We start from the raw sequence: 17211 nt of genomic DNA, 5'->3' as shown, positions 1-17211 counted from the left end.
TCTGCTGGTGCATCAGCAGAAGAGGGAAAACAACTGACAAGGCAATCGGGTCTACTGGTGGTTGACACCCTTCCAGGGAGTCAGGAGATAAATGAAACAGAGTGTGCGGAGCGGCTCCTCATGAACGGACTCCTCATGCGTTCAGCTCGTGATGAATGTTGTGATTTTTTTGCTCTCATTGTGAAATAATGAGTATTTGAATCCATTAGGCTCCTGCTAACAAGTAATCAAGTATTAAACAGCTGCAGGCAGAAGAACGATCAATCCTCAGCTGGTGTCAAAGTTCACAAACGGAGCGACTTTGGAGGAAGAGTGGAGAAACACAAAAACAGTTGAGAGTGAAAAATGAAGAATATGAGGCTCACCTGTTTTACGTTTTGTGATCCCAGTGGGTGAGATGGAGTTTGGGGTGCAGGGGGTCCCGGGGGAGGCTGAGGAGGCAGGGGTGGCAGGGGTGGCAGGAGTGGCAGGAGTGGCAGGGGTCTTGGGGGTTGCTTGGGCAGGAGGAGGAGACAGCGGGGTGGGAACAGCCTTGAACACATCGTCCTTCTGAAAAAGAGGAGCCCTGCATGTTAGAGCTGAATATCATCCTAACTGTGATGTACATGTTTAACGCCAGAGCACAGAGCAGGACCGCCGGACAGCTGGAGTCATGTGACGAGGCTTTCCCACAGTAATCCCTGAATCAAGGATTCTCCTCCTCCTCTCCTCATCCATGTTGTCTTTCTGGTCCTCTGAAAACCTCTGACCTGTTGACTCCAGGCCTGGCTCCACTCATCATGACGGTTTGTTGTTGTAGTTAAAGGCACTATGAGGAGTTTTTCACCAGCTGAGAAACAGACTGAAACCAACACTGATGCCTCTTTATGACCTTCAAAAGCAAACAAAACCATAAACAACAACACTGATACTTTCTCTGTTGTCATTTTTAATGCCTTAAACCACTCAGAGGGGGTAGGTGTCAGACCACATGATTGACATGGAGCTTTAGAAACATTCTTTTTCATGGCAAATAATCACATTGAGTGATACATCTAGCTGTTAAAAGACAGCAGGGTGAGGTTTTAGTTGAAAACACTACTTTTGCATGTATAGGACAAGAGATAAGAGGTATCACTTTGTCCACAAGGAGGTGCCAAAATTAATATAAATCAAAAGTTCCTCACAGCAGCTTTAAGTGAAATACGATCTGGTGATAACACAGAGTGTTTGATTCTGAAAATCAACCGGATGTTTTCATTTTGTTTTGGTGAAACCTGACTTCCTGTCCCGCTCCATCTGCTCTGTTGAGATTGATGCGTATAGTAATGATTCGTATGTAGCTGCACTTTAACTCTGACCACTGTGTGTGTCTCTCTGCTCCACTCTCAGTCACACCTGCAGCTCTCCATGAAATATCGACGTTTTTTAAGAGAGGCCACAGGTTACGTCTATGTCTGTTATGGACAGAAAGCAAGAATATAAGCTCAAATATAATATTAAGTATTGAAGACAGGCCAGTTTTGTCTGATACTTTGCTCCCCTAGTGTTTGAATTCATTGAGACTTCAGCAGAATATAAAGGGCAATTATAGCACATCAGGATTTTGATTTTTTTATTGCTTTTAATGACAGCTTCTTGACTCTTTTCATTAGAAAAAGCAGGATTGGTTGGTTGTGGAGCTCCAGATCTCTGTGGATTGCTTCTATCCCCTGAGCCCAACTTCTGCAAAAAGAAAAGGTTTTTTTTTCTTTTCCAAAGGCTATAGAAGTCTAACAATGACCTGTCAACACCAAAGAGCTGCGAGCAAAATACAGAGAAGAAAAGCTCCACCAAATCTATGAGGTAGAGTAGCTGTGCTTTTTAGAAAGTGTTGGAAAACAACACGGCACACCGTGAATGACACGCACCTCCATCAGCCAGGAAACAAGTTTGTTGTGCAATGAAGCGCAACGTTCAGAAAGGGCGGAAACAAACACAGATGAGGCGCAGAGCTCCGGAGCCGGCAGACTGGCATCCACCTTTAAAAGTCAGGGTAAAAGCTCGCACTTGACATGAAATGTGTTGACATGATGTGATCTTTACTCAGGTATGAAATCAAGTCAGGAGTGGGTTTTGTTTCCTTCAAGACGTCCTCACGATCAAGAGCTCATTTTGTAACCTGTGGAGGTATTAATCCTTCGGTGGTTATTAAAAGGAAAGCAGGTTTAAGGGTAGCAGTCTGGAGGTTGGATTCCCTTCTTCCTTCTGACAGTCCGTCAGAAAAGAGACAGCGTGGAAACACGGGCACGACAGGGTTTCTGCAGTTTTGACCTCTGTACATTATCTATGAGCCTCAAAAGGAAGTGAAGCTGTGGAAGACAAACACCTAACTGAAAATGTTAAAACAGGCAGGAAATAAACGATAAACACTATCAATTAAAAAAAGATTTATCTGGTGTTTAATCTCTTTTTTATTCTCATTATTTTATTGGTATTTATTTATTTCCTCTTCAATTTCATATCTATGAATTCAGTTATTCATTGTTTTCATGTATTTTATTATTCTAATCTGTATGTATTATCTTTATTATAAATGTTGTTTTATTTATTTATGTGTTTCGTCTTCTCTTTGTATCCATGTATCTATTATTTTTATTTTTTTATTTTTTATTTTTTTATTTTGAATTCATTTTTACCTTTTTGTTATCTTGGTTATCATGTTTTATTATTTCATTTAATATAATTTGATTTTTATTATTTTTACTGTCAGACAAGAGAAGGTTATTCTGTCTGGTGTTTATTTTATTTTTATTATTATTTTTTTATTTGTATTAAGTAATTTCCTCTTCTATTTTGTATTATGAATTCAGTTATTCATTATTTGTATTTATTTATTTTCTATTCTTTTATTTCATTTTCATTTCATTATCATAATCTTTATGCATTATCTTTATTATCAATATTATAATTACGTTTTTTATTTATTTCCTCTTATTTTTATATACTTATCTATTTATTTGTAATTTGTATTTATTTATAATCTATTATTTTATTTTTTATTCATTATTATTATCTGTTTGGTTATCTTTATTATTATTATCTTACTTATATATTTTTTTATTTCATTTAGTTTGATTTTGAGTCTATTTACTGTCAGAAAAGAGAAGGTTACTCTGATGTTTCTTTTCTTTTCTCTTTATAATTATTTTATTTATTTGCCTTGCTTTTTTATATTTATCCATTTAGTTATGTATAATTTTCATAATATAATATAACAGTCTTTTTCCTTTCTCGATTATTATCAATATAAAGTTTTTCTTCTTTTTTTACATCTATCCATTTATTTATTTGTTTTATTAATTTATTTATTGAATCTTCTTTTTTGTATTTATCCATTTAGTTATTTCTTATTTTATTCATGTATTATCTTTTTCCTCTCTATATTATTGTCAATATTAGAATGTTTCTCTTTTATTTAGTGTAATTTGATTTAGTGTCAGAAAAGAGACGGGTTGGAAACACATTCATTAGTTTTGATGAGACTCAAAAGCAAGTAGAGACAGCTCTATTCTCAGATCAAGCTTTGAACGACTCTTAAGTAGCATCTCTACTGGGAGTCTGAACTTCTTGTTTCCAGTTTAACTCAGAACCAATAAAAAGATCATTAACAGATTAAAATAATCCTCAACGTCTGCTCTGTGTTAATGCTTCCTGGAGCTGCTCTGTGGCCAGCAGTAAAAGACTGCACATCAGTACATAATCATTACAAATCCTTAATAACAGTCATCATATCAAAGTGACGCTGGGTGTCGTGTGTCAGCCACAGTCTCTTCCTTCAGTGCAGAAATAATGAATCACTCCTGACACATTACAACAAATAAACGGGTGGTTAATAGAGGAGTTTATCAAGCCACAGGTGGTGGAATGACGGCCAAGGCCAATAATCTGCTCTTTCATTATGTGGCTTATTGACGTACACATTCAACGTGCTGAATCACTGTACAATCACTGTGCCTTTGTGCCACAGTGTTTTCAACCAGGCAGTAAACAACAGGCGGCGATACACACACAGGAGCGTTAACAGTAGGGGTGTAACGATTCATCCACTACATCGATGTATTGATTTATATTCCTATGATCCGACTACATCGATCTGTGCTCGGCAAGTTGGCCTTCAGGACGGCATATATGGATCTAACATCGTTTTAAAAGGTAATAAATTGATTGTATTGATAAGAGGAAATAACATTTGATTTAAGTACGGCAGACTTTATATGGATGTGTTTCTTTGCACTTTTAAAGCTGGGGTTGGTGTTCAGATTTAGATCATCTTTTTGTTCTACTGGTTAAAATGATCTTTATGTCCCGATGACATCAATACATAATGTGTTCTTAAAAAAGAGGTAAAAAAAACTGCTACCTACAGCCGGAGTAAACCTGGGAAAACACCAACCAATCACCGTTTTTGGGGTCCAAAATTTTAAACCAATCAAATCCTGTCCTGCCGTTCTGCCCGCCTCCTGCAAAGCGTACATTTCCCATTCACTCCCCGTCTCCTGCCTCTGCTTCCCCTGACTCTACAGATTGCCCCTCTCGCTCGACCTCGGGCCTGTCCCCTCTGACCTGATGAGGTGCTTTGCTCAGGACTGTAGTCCGGATCAAAGTCTAAAAAGCTCTCACCACGGGGCTCTGACAAGCAGAAGAATTAATTACATTTAGTAAATCCTACAGAAAATGTAGATGTACTGTAGCGTCTGTCCGGACGCTTTAGGGATGACGAGCCGATTCGTGAACATGTTGATCTTTACTAACTGGTCACTGTCAGCCGTGATCACGCCGACCAACAAAACAACAATCAGTGGTTAGACAAAGTCCTGAAGACATGCTACATTCAAATTCATGCTAGGTTTCCAAGACTATCAACCCTAGCTTTAATGATAAAGACCTTAAACCGTTACTGAAATCAGGCTGCCTGTCTGTGACATCATCACCATGCACCAGCAGACAACAAAACAAAGCATGGAGGCAAGCGGCAACCTCCAGTCTAATAATATGAGTCAATGTGGAAGTGTTAAAAGCTGCAGTTCATCGAGGATTCGCTTGAGGCTGGCTCCAGAAGTACCGGAAGTCACATACACATAGGGATGGGTACCTTTCACATTTGAATACATTTGATACAGTACCGATACCCGGTACCTGGGAATCGGTACCGGTACTCAACAGTACCAATTTTCGGTACTTTTGTGTGTTTATATAGTAATAAATGTTAATAAAAAAAATGAAATCTCAAATTAGTTTAATTTAACATACTTATTTCATTTAACATGAAATGAACAGAAACAGGATTCTATAGGTGATTAGATATATTAGCTGACACGTGCTCGTGGCGTCTAATTGCTCTTTCTGGAGTTTATCAATGAACACACAGGAACGCCTGCGGACAGGAAAAAGTCAGTTCTCCGTCTCTTTATAATAACAGGACACACAACTTACTAGTTGGGCATTCACACACACAGGAACGGTTATAAACAGGGCAGGTAGTCGGAGCAAGAAGGTCCGTCTCAACCATAGACTGTAGAAAATAAACTTAATCCTCATGGAGTTCTGCCTCACGGTGAGTCAGGCGCACTCCCGCGCAGAAGCAGAGAGCAGAGACGTCCACCCGGTCAGTCTCTGACTTTATTACAGGGCGAAAGTATGGAAAATCACCTCCTCTTCCACTCCCTCACAGTCACAAGGATGCGTTCAGGTACCGAAACATGGTACCGTTTGATTTTACGTGAATCTGTACTCGGTAGTACCGACGGAATTCGGTCGGTACCTATAAAAGTACCGAACCCGGTACCCATCCCTACATACACATGAATGTGAAAAGCCAATCTTTACAGCAGAAATAAACATGTTTACAGCCTGGTACAAAAGATGAGTGTAGTCTGGATAGCTCATTTCTAGATGTCCTCTCACTGTGAGGGGGGTGAATTTTTTTCTAACGCGGCAATTTTGAAGATATTGAGATTCCGAGTCTTCCAATGAGAGACACAGCTGACTGCAGGAACACTGCAGCTGTTGGCTAGGAGGCTTAAACTCCGCCTCTTTATGTCACACTGGCTCGATAGAAGCAATATGACTGCTGCTGCTGATTGGCTTGAAAACAGCGTTCAGAAACAGACGGGTGACATCATGGATACTACGTCCATATTTTACAGTCTATGCATGGTGGATGGCAGAGGAGAAGCCGGTGAGCCAGAAATGATCAAGCCACCATTGCAGCCCAGCGTGTGGAAACACTTTGGCTTTTGCAAAGACAGAGATGTTTGTAGGATATGTAAAGGTCAAGTAAAGTTACCATGGCAACACCACAAATCTATCCAACCACCACTACCATTGCAAATGTATTGAATATTGAAAATGAGAGTAGAAAGGTTAACCTCCTGTTAATTCAACCTGAAGGGTTGGTTGCACTTTATCCAAATAACATTTGAATGCATTTGCGATTAATTGTTGTTTACTTGTTTGTTTATATCCATAATTAATTTATACCTGATTCCCTTACAAGAAACTACAGGACTCTAGGACTGTCCAGTATCAAGGGATTTATTTCACAGTCACACTGGTTGAATTTTTGGCTAAAAAGTTACTGTATCGATTTCAAGTCACTGAATCACTTCAGATCTTATCGTTCTAAATGAATCAATATCATCCTTTAATCGTATCGGCAACCACGGATCATGATACGAATGGAATGGTTGTTAAAACAATCGTTACACCTCTAGTTAACAGCCTTATTAAAGCCAGGCCGTGCAGGCGTGAAGGTGATCCTGAGCGTTTGATTGGCTGCACGCTGCTTCAATCATTCTCTCTGAGTCAGGAAGAAGACGCACACTGGTCATCGATGTGCTGCAATCCTAAATATCTGACATTTATCCAAAACAGAAACTTTCCCACCTTCTCAGTTTTCACAGCCGTGTCTTTTTCTCCCTTCGTGGCGACTTGTTCTTTCACTGCCGGCGCCTCGACCTCGTCCTCGTCGCTGTCCACGATCTGACGGCTGCGTTTGGCCACCTTCTTGACTGGAGAATCGGCCTCATGGACGCCGTTCTGCACCTTCAGAGGGCTTTTGACCGTTCTGGAGCAGAGCACGGACACAGGAAGACAATAATGTAAAAACAAAAACAAACGCAGCAACAAGCGGCCGCAGTCGGTATCAGAGCTGATTGCAGAAGCAGTAAAAAACAAGGGAAGTCGTTAAATCGAGGCAGGAGTCATAAAAGAGAGGTCAATGCACTGATGAAGGGATCATTACAGAGAAGACAAGTGAGTTTTAAGACACCCTTTTAAGATGTTACAGTCTGAGATAATGAACACTATCATCAAAGCAGCTCACAGACGAGGAGCTGAAGGGATCTGCTCGTTTGATTATCATAAAACTGGCCGCAGAGACGCTTTGCTAAGCTGCACAGATCTGTGACTGAGGGTGGTTCAAAGATGATTCCCCTGAACTGAAGCCATCAGAGAGGTTTGGACACAAATATGTTTGAATATGTGGCTTTTGTTTTACTTCCAAATCCATGTCGGGGATGTCTTTCTGTCTATTCCTGATGTTTTTCTCTATCAATTAGTCCCTGGTCCATTTTTCTTCAAACCTTCCACAGAACATCTTCATCCTCACTGCATCACATATTTACTAACATGCACACAGCAGCAGCTTAGAAAAGTCAAGCCAGAGAGGAACATGGAGGACTCTGGTGATGCAGCAGCAGCTTAGAGCAGGAGGGGGAGAAAAATAGAGGCTCAAATGTTAAAAAGCAGCTAAGTTTGAACATGCACAAAGTCAAAATGACTTCGAAGTAAACAGCAGGGTGCACGAGATGCAGATATTTTGAGATAATTCATCATTTGCATGAAGACAAAGATTTGTGAGCATCTCAAAGCCATGAATGCAGCTTTGAAGCTTGGTTTAAGTTGATAATAAAGCACTTCATTTGTATTTTCTTGCCTGCTTTATTTTCATTCAGACAAACAAAATATAATATGCAATTACACTTCTAAAGTCATGAAATCATGCTTCTTCTGGATTAAAAGCTTCTCTTGAAGTATATGTGTTGTATCTACATGCAGCGCACTCCTCTTCTTTTTTCTGATTTGAAATGTGTTCTTTTACAAAAACTCAAGACACAAATAATGACAATACAATACAAAAAATAAAAAACAGACAAGATGAAACAAAACTAAATAAAATATCATTTAAAATAAATAATAATAATAAATACAATTTTAAGAATAAAAATTTAAATAAATGATCCACCTAAAAACGGACATAAACATTGAATTGACGGATTATTTACAGCAGGAAACAGTGGGAACATATAAAATCTAAGCAGAGAAATATCATACACATACCTATTCACACACATACATATCTATGCACACATAAGCACATGTACATAGATTCAAAATAAATTAATTCAATAAAAGACAATAAGTAGAAAAGATCCTATTTGAATGTATTCATTTCCTCTTCTATTTAATATTTATCCATTTAGTTATTCTTTATCTAAATGTATGTGTTAGCTATTTAATCTTTATTTTATGATTATAAACTTTATATCTTTATTATTATCAATATTATTATTTATATCCTCTTCTTTTTTGTATTTATCCATTTCTTTGTTTATTTCTTACTTTTTTATTTATTATCCATTCCTATATTTTTATTTTATTATCAATATTATTATTATTTAATAACTTCCCCTTCTACTTCATATTTACCCATTTATTATTTTTATTTATTATCTATTCTTTTAATTTATTTTATAGATATAATCTGTATGTATAACCTTTATCATCATCAATATATATTTTTTTGTTTCCTCTCCTTTAACATATCTTTTCACGTATTTGTTAATTATTTGTATTATTTATTGATTATTTTCTTTTTTTAGTCAAAATCTTTTTATTGAGACACAAACAGGGTATACATGAAGTGCAGTGTTGATCAGTCAATGATATTAGAGGATGTTATAAATAAACACCAAACGCAGTTAGCAGTCACGTGAGAGACATGTGCAAAGGGAACAAACCAGTAACTGCACATGGTAAGTAAATGAAGCATGGACATACAACAACAGCTTGAGTTACTTTTTTGCTTTTTAGGTTAAAGAAAATATAAAGGTAAACAAAAAACAAAACAATAAACAAACAGAAACAACAACAACCATTATAAAACAATCCCTACCCTGTCACTGCCAGTGGTACCGTGAAATACTTTCCCCAGTCCCATTAAAGACCTAGTTCTACATCAGAAAGAGAGAGATGATGAAGCTGCATCTGAATCATGGTTTTAAAGGTTTGTATACAGAGTCCAGAAAGGGTCCCCAAATTTCAATAAACTGTGCATTTGAATGTTGGAGTGAGAATCTTATTTTCTCTAGCTTTAAGTAAGCCATAATATCTGCCAACCATTGTGCATGCGTGGGCGGGGTAGCATCTCGCCATCTGAGCAGCACGGCACGCCTGGCCAGGAGGGAAGCAAAGGCCAGAGTCCGCTGTTTTTGTGCCGATAACTGTACGACTCCTCTAGTGACCCCAAACACAGCAACAAGAGGATTGGGTTTCAATTCAACGTTGATTATCTTGAATATAGTGTGAAATACCTCTGTCCAGTATTTCTTAAGACTTAGGCATGGCCAGTACATATGAACAAGTGATGCTTCTGCATTCTTGCATTTGTCACAGTGCGGGTCGATGTCGGGATAGAAACGAGACAGTTTAGCTTTAGAGATATGAGCTCTGTGTACCACTTTAAACTGGATTAAGCAATGACGAGCACAGAGAGAGGTTGTGTTAACACGCTTAAGTATAGAGCCCCAAGTGTCTTCAGATAAAGACAGGCCCAAGTCTTCCTCCCATGATCTTTTAAGAATGTCTGTAGTGTCCCGCTTTAGGTCTGCCACCATGCTATACAGCACTGAGATGAGTCTTTTCCCCGAGTTGGGTTCAGGGACAGAACCGAGTCAACAATGGTGGTTTCTGCTGACTAGGGGTGACCCCAAATAGTCGAATATTCAACGATGCGTTTTAACGAGTCTTAGTCGACTGCCAATCTCATAGTTGAATATTTGCATATGAAACGTGGATCATTCCATTCAAACCATGGGGGTGCTCAATGTCTAATTCTACATTATTTTCCTGTTTCCCATAAAAATAGTGTCTCATATATCCTATTTTGATTTAAATATAAACTTATTTAATGTAATTCTGAGAACAGCTCTTGAAGTGTTAAATCTCCTTACAGTGGTAATTAAATCTCCCCTGGTAATTAAAGGTGGACTCTCCCATTTAACGGGACCTGTGGAGCAGACGTATCTCAGCTGGTCTTTAAATCATTCTTAGCTCAAAATGTCAGGAAATAAAACTTCAGTTGATTCTAAAAACTAGTGATGAAGATGAGGAGCAGCTTCATGAAGAGGGCTGTGAGATCAAGGATTACCGGACCACACAAAAACTGTACGGGGCTAAAAGAACCAGGAGGGATACCCAAAGCTGTCCGAAGCCTCAAAAACAATCCACAGCATCCCATCCACCTCCACACCATCAGAGAGGATATTCTCAAAGACAGGATTTACAGTCAACAAAGCAAGGAGCGCACTTCTGCCCGTACACACGATGGTTTTCCTCTCGTACAGTTTGAAAAGAGTCAAGCGGACAAAGACGTGATGAAAGACTGTTTTAAAAGGTTCTGTTAAGAGATTTAAAAACCCTTTAGCTGGTTCAGGTTTGATTTTGAACATTATACAAATATTTAGTCTTAAGTTGGACAAACTACCCTCTGCAGTGCTGCTCTCCTCTGTGTGAACACTGTTTAAATATCTCCTGATTCCTTATTCTATAGTGGAGCGTTGTTCCATGTTTAATGGATGGTGGCCTTATTTGAGTTTTCTCTCCTTCATCACCTCGTTGTTTTTGAAATATAGATTTAAAAAATCTAAGTTTTATTCTTATAATATTCTGTTGTCCCTTTTACTTTAAGCTATGAGTCTCTTAATTGTAAAGGGTTATGTGTAATATTGTCATGCGGTCACCATCATGCAGACTTTGGGTCAATAAGGAAAAACAACAAACATTCCACTATTCATCCACTATGGGCAAAATCTGATGAATCAGATTCCACTAAGCAAATCCTTCGTGGGGCTCACCCCTACTACTGACAATGGGATATGGGAAAACTTTAAGATGAGAAACTGTCTTGCTTGTAAATATCTAAAGAAGTTCGACTTTGGTAGATTAAACTTTTTGCTTAACTGCTCAAACGATGCTAAGTTGTTGTCCATAAACAGATCTTTAAAGTGTATAATACCCTTCCTGTGCCATTCAAGAAAAACAGAGTCATGCATGATTATTTTCTTTTAAATTCATTATTATTATCTTTATTCTTTACCTGTATTATTATCTTAATTATTAGATTTTTTTCTTTGATTTAAAATAATTTGATTGGAACTCTAACAAAGACAATGAACTCTTACTTCTTCACAGCCTCCTCCTTGGTTTTCTTCTGGCTCTCCTTGCCTTTAGGCTGGAAGAAGGATCTGGTGCAGGAAAGCAAACAGCAGAAGACAGGGGAAAGTTAGCATGCACACATAGACTCATCATATCAACAGTTGCTACACAGGTGACTTATATCAGGGGTTCCCAAAGTGTGGGTCGGGAACCCCTGGGGGGTCGCAAGACACAAATGGGGGGTCGTGAGGAGTGTAACAGAATGTTTTTTTTCTTGTTTTTTTTAATAGTACATTCTACTCGAGATGTAAGGATATATATCATATATATCATATATATCATATATCACAAGACGGTAAAAAATCGCTACAAATAAGGGTGGATTGAGCTGCTCTCTCGTCACTCACTGAGTGGAGGTGTTTTAAGTTTAAAGCATGTTTCAGAATCAGCTGACTGAAGGTGTTGCTCACAGTGGAGACGTTCAGCTGGGGGCTGCAGCTGAGTGACAGGTCTCCATGAGCGCTTTTTTTCTCCACCGCCAGACTGATTCTGACCCGGTTGCGCTCCCGGCTAACACCTGACCACATATACTTCCGCCGGGCGGCAGTGTGAATTTGTATTGGGCGCTGTTAGTACCAAAATAAAAGCTTCATAAAGCGATACAGATATCCTAACCATAGTCTGTCAGTACTGACTCTTACGGGTTATAGCTGGACTGCCCGCCGTAAAAATGCTGGATAGGCCGTTTTGGAGGCTATAAAGGGATTTCTCAACGCTCAGAGACAGGACTAACCCAGTCTGTGGTACGAACAAGCTAAGTTGCTATTGCTAAGTCTGTATCTCTTTCTGAAGCTTTTATTTTGGTATTTCCGCTGGGCTGCAGTGTGAATTTGCATATCAGCAATTGCAAATATTTAGGATCGCAGAGCAACATTTAGATTTAACATTTATATTTAACATTTAGATTTAGATTTAATATTTAGATTTAACATTTAGATTTAGATTTAGCATTTAGCATTTAGATTTAACATTTAGATTAATATTTAATATTTAGATTTAATATTTAGATTTAAATTTAACATTTAGATTTACATTTAACATTTAGATTTAGATTTAATATTTAGATTTATATTTAACATTTATATTTATATTTAGCATTTGGATTTAACAATTATTTCAACTTAATATATTTTTCACAACAAAATGAAATGTAAAGAAGATCACAAATATTCCTCTAAATGTGATAAAAAAGTGACTTTTAAAAATTCACTCTACATTTTTATGACGTTTTGGAGCTAAATGTGGAGAAATGTTATTTTCGGTGTGCACGACTTTACAAACGGCGCCCCATACAACTTATCCGTCAAAATCAGTGTTAGCAATTGTTGATACTCACCAGTGGCAGGAGCATATCTTATATGTATTCTATGTTGGACATAAGTTAAGTGCATAGATCCACTGAACTATGGGTGAGTATCTTGATCTCTGTGGACTGTCAGATTGGATGGGATAAAGTTTCTCTAAGACATAAATGATCTACAGACACTCCAGAGGGGTTAGTAAACTGAGTATTGAAATAAAATAATAGTTGTTTAAATTTTGAGTTCAATCCAGTCTTCTTGAAAATCGTTATAGAGACATGAGTGAACCAAAAATTGGGATTTGAATCAAATTGTGGGTTGGATGTATCGTTTCATCCTTAGATTTGACCCATTATAGTACAAATATGACAAAAATAGTAGATAACCTTGAAAAGATAAAGTGTAATGAGTTTTCTGTCTTACTTTTCTCCAGATGACTCCTCAGTTTAGAGGTAGTGAACAGTTAATGATCAAAAGCATCAGTAGCAGCCTGTGTAAATTATGACATTATATTATACAGTCTATGGTAGCAGCAGGTTCATTCATAACAGCACAGGAAACACAGACACATGCTCATATAGGTAGAGTCACTTTCTGCAGACCAGCTAAATGAAGCCACGTTAAATCACTTTGAGGGACAGTGGGGGTCGTGAGTCTTTGGCACCTATATTTTGGGGGTCACGGGCTGAAAAGTTTGTGAACCTCTGAGTTACATCCATCTCTCTGTTGACAGATGTTGCAGTTCTTCCTCTCTGTGCGTTAAGATCAGGTGAAGATCTAAGCTGTCAGGTAGCTGAAGCCTCAAAGATGGTGTCTTCGTATGAAGTTAGGAGCACTTCCTCCTTTCTTTAAAAGTTGAACCCCTTCCTCAAAACAAACATTAACTCACAGATAATGCAGTTAACACTTCATTCAGCTTTACAGTTTGACTTCCAGTGTACTGAAGTCACTTAAACACCCACTAACACACTCAAACCGAAGAATCAGCTAAGCTAGCTCCCAGCAACACACACACACAGACTTCACCGAGCTAACGCTGCTGACACAGAGTGACAGGAGCTTTGTACTCACGCGATGCTCCGCTGCATTCTGTCTTCAAGTTATTCCAACACCTGACACTAAAGTAAGACTAACAGGTTACTTAGAGCACAGCTGGAACATGCACACACGTAAACACCAGATCCCGCGCTGCACAGGGACAATATAGTTAGAATATTAGGCGCCAAAATGACATCTCAACCCAAGATTGAACACTGAGAAGAGGGCTCACTCCGGTCCCAAAATCGGATACGTTTGCCTGTCGACAATACGGAAGCTGTAAAAGGACATGCAGCCATGCTTTATGTTAGGGTTTAACGTCATAACATGTATTAATAACGAGGTTTCAACTTATTCATGAATAAAAGATTACTTTTTCCATTCTTGCAAGATGTTAAATCTTGTTTTCTTTTGATATTAGGATACTTATGACAATCTAAGAACTCATAAACAACTCACTACTGAAACATTTATAATACTGCCTGTAATTACTACTATTTAATCCATTTGTATTTATCTAAATTCTATTTGTAACATTGTATATATCTAAATTGTATAATATCTTTATTTATCTATTGTTATTTGTACTTAATTTATTTTACTAAATCAACCTTCTTTTTGATCGTACTTATGTCTGGGTTGCTGTAACAACTCAATTTCCCCCGTGGGAATCAATAAAGTAATATCTTATCTTATCTTATAATGATAAGACAGAACATCACATGCCATGCCAGCTTAAAACTTTTAACTTCATTTTTTAACATTAGAAGTAAGGAAATCAGTGTATTTATTTCCTGATATTGTTAGCTGTAACAAACGATGAATTACCTACTTTTTAAAACAATGTATTATATTAGAAACTAGCATGAATTATGGGTCAAGTCTAATATATTTGAAGCCACAAATTGATGCAAAAGTTTTCCAAAGACAGTCAAAAACCTAATTCGGATTTAGGGTACCCGGAAAATAGGAGCGGAGTGATACCTCTGACTATGTATAGACCAGCTTTGATTCTCCCGGGAAAAGCTGTGCAGCGGAGGATCCGCGGGTTCTAAACGCTGCTACTGCCCCCTGCTGCATTGGAGTGGTAACTGCAGGCAGGCACCAGCAGCTGGTCCTGATGCTGCTAAGAAGACATGAAGGCTGCCGTCATGAAAATTTCACAGTGCCTGTAAGAATGCAACATTTATGCAGCGGCTCTTATTATTTTCATGAAGCCTTAAGAAGGAGGGCGAATGCAAGACAAACAGCTGAATAATGTAAGCTGAGCGTTCTGCTTTATTAACTCAAACACAAGTGCCATGTTGTTAATTGTTTACAAGTGCAATTCCCCGACTGTGGCGTGAAGTGCTGACAGAAGAAAAGCTACTTCCTAAACATCTCTATTCAGCAAAAAGTAAACTAACAACAAAAACATCATAGTCCAACCCAATAAATACAAAGTCAGTGGATTACACACAGCGGATAACAGACTACTGAATAATTAGCCAGAAAAAGACAACAGTGCGAATCTGAGGAGGGAGAGGTGTCCATCTGGTGGAGTTTGGTCCTTAGCTTCACTCCCTCTCCCCCTTCTGTGTGTCGCTCCCCCCTCTCCTCCCTTCTCGCTCAGTTTCAGTCTGCTTCACACCACCAAACAGGCCTCTGCGGATGTGGTTCAGATGATCCCAGCCCATGGGGCTCTTGAGATGGAGGGATGAGGTCGGAGGTGGCAGACCCGAGTCCCTCAGCTCCTCCAGGTTGGATCCCAGACGTGCAGGGGCAGGAACGAAGGGGAAGTGGACAGCGTGGGGCATCGGGACGTACTTTGGGAGGCAGCAGGGGAGCAGGATGGGGTGAGGCACAGGGAGGACAGCTAAAAGAGAGAGAGAGAGAGACCTCAGCCATTTGTTCAAGACGTTCATAATCCCAGCGGTGGAGGAAACATTTACATAATTCATTAAAGCAGCTAAAAATCAGTCTGTCTTGTTACAAGTCCTGCATTTTTTTTCCGGATTGGGGTTCAAAATCTCCTCCTAAAACCATCATATGTGACCACAGTTCATCGCTGCATCCACGACAGCAGGTTCAAACTGAACCATGCAAAGAGGAAACCATATATAATCCTGATACATTAACACTGAGACTTCTCTGGACCTGAGCCCGTTTCAGATGGACTGAGGGGAAGTGGAAAACTGTCCTGTGATCTGATGAATCAAAATCTAACATTCTTTTTGGAAATCATGGACGCTCCAAAGAGGTTGTTATCTTGCACAGCCCTAACGCCAGCATCCCTGATGGTATGGGGATCATAAGAGTCCATGGCATGGGTAGCTTCCACATCTGTGAAGGCTCCATTAATGCTGAACAAGATTGAAGGTTGAGGAGCAACATATGCTGCCATCCAGACAATGACGTCTTCAGGGAGACCTTACATATTTCAGAGAACCACATTCTGCACATATTACAACAGCATGGCTCTGTAGTAGAAGAGTCCAGGTGCTGAACTGTGGAGCAGCTGAAATGCTCTATCGGGCAAGAATGGGACAACAGGTCACTTCCAAAACAAAAGAAACTGGCCTCCTGGATCCAAAAAGTCATGAACATCCAACACCCAAATGACTCATTCACAATCTATGCTGTGGAAAATGTAAATAAAGGCTGTTTCAAGTGTGTGCAGTGGATCACTTCTACTACCTCTGTCATTGCAATAACTGCATAGAAATATCTTTATCTTTAATGTCTTTAATAGTCTGTCTCATAGCAATGAAAAAATCCCTTATAGTAGCTTTAAAGCTTCTGAATAGTCTTAGAGGAGTAAAAAGTACCATCTCAGGACTAAAGACAACATCTACTTTCCATTTCTCAACATTCATACATCAGTAAAGGAACACCGGCGCTGAATGATGTTAACGTAATTCACAAAAACTGAACATTATGCTGCATTTTATGACTTACACATATTTGACATGTTTACCGCACTGGTGTTAAAGAAATCTAATGAAATAAAAGACCCTCCTCAGTTGCACTTGTTGCTCTTTTTACTTGGGTTTAAGCTAAAGAAGCTTGCTGCAGACGGAGACAGTTAAAGAGCTGGTAAAGGCAGGTAAGAGGACTCCAAGGTGAGATGTTCTTGTTATAAGGAACCTCTTTTTTTAGTCTATCTGTTGCCTTTATTTCATTAAAACACAATTACAGCTGACTCGATAACTCAATACATCCTGCAGAATAAGCATGCAGTGTTAAAGACTTTAAAGTGTGCAGAAGAGTAGATGTCGCGGGCTTCATCCCAGTATACTGGATTAATCCATCGTCTCCAAGGTAATGAGTGGACTCGCATCATTTTTCTTCTTGAAATATGAAAACAGCTCATGCA

The 17211-nt window shown here is 38.8% G+C and overlaps 2 protein-coding genes across 4 annotated transcripts in view; both read right to left on the bottom strand.

The window, feature by feature from the left end:
* The window catches only part of lig1 (ligase I, DNA, ATP-dependent), a 95330-nt gene extending 81258 nt beyond the window's left edge, over positions 1-14072 (bottom strand). Inside the window, 4 exon segments of the mRNA XM_034702970.1 lie at positions 366-549; positions 6907-7087; positions 11484-11546; positions 13890-14072. Of these exon segments, the coding sequence (XP_034558861.1) occupies positions 366-549; positions 6907-7087; positions 11484-11546; positions 13890-13906 (445 nt within the window). The 5' untranslated portion in view covers positions 13907-14072.
* Positions 14073-15111: 1039 nt separating this feature from the next.
* Positions 15112-17211, bottom strand: part of LOC117826724 (ETS translocation variant 3-like protein) — a 43556-nt gene continuing 41456 nt past the window's right edge. For all 3 annotated transcript variants that reach the window (XM_034703007.1, XM_034703005.1, XM_034703006.1), the window contains one exon: positions 15112-15711. In XM_034703007.1, the coding sequence (XP_034558898.1) occupies positions 15413-15711 (299 nt within the window). In that variant the 3' untranslated portion in view covers positions 15112-15412. The remainder of the gene's footprint in view (positions 15712-17211) is intronic.

This window comes from Notolabrus celidotus, chromosome 15, assembly GCF_009762535.1.
Source record: "Notolabrus celidotus isolate fNotCel1 chromosome 15, fNotCel1.pri, whole genome shotgun sequence".
In the NCBI taxonomy this organism is placed as follows: Eukaryota; Metazoa; Chordata; class Actinopteri; order Labriformes; family Labridae; genus Notolabrus; species Notolabrus celidotus.
This window is presented reverse-complemented; position numbering and strand designations above follow the sequence as displayed.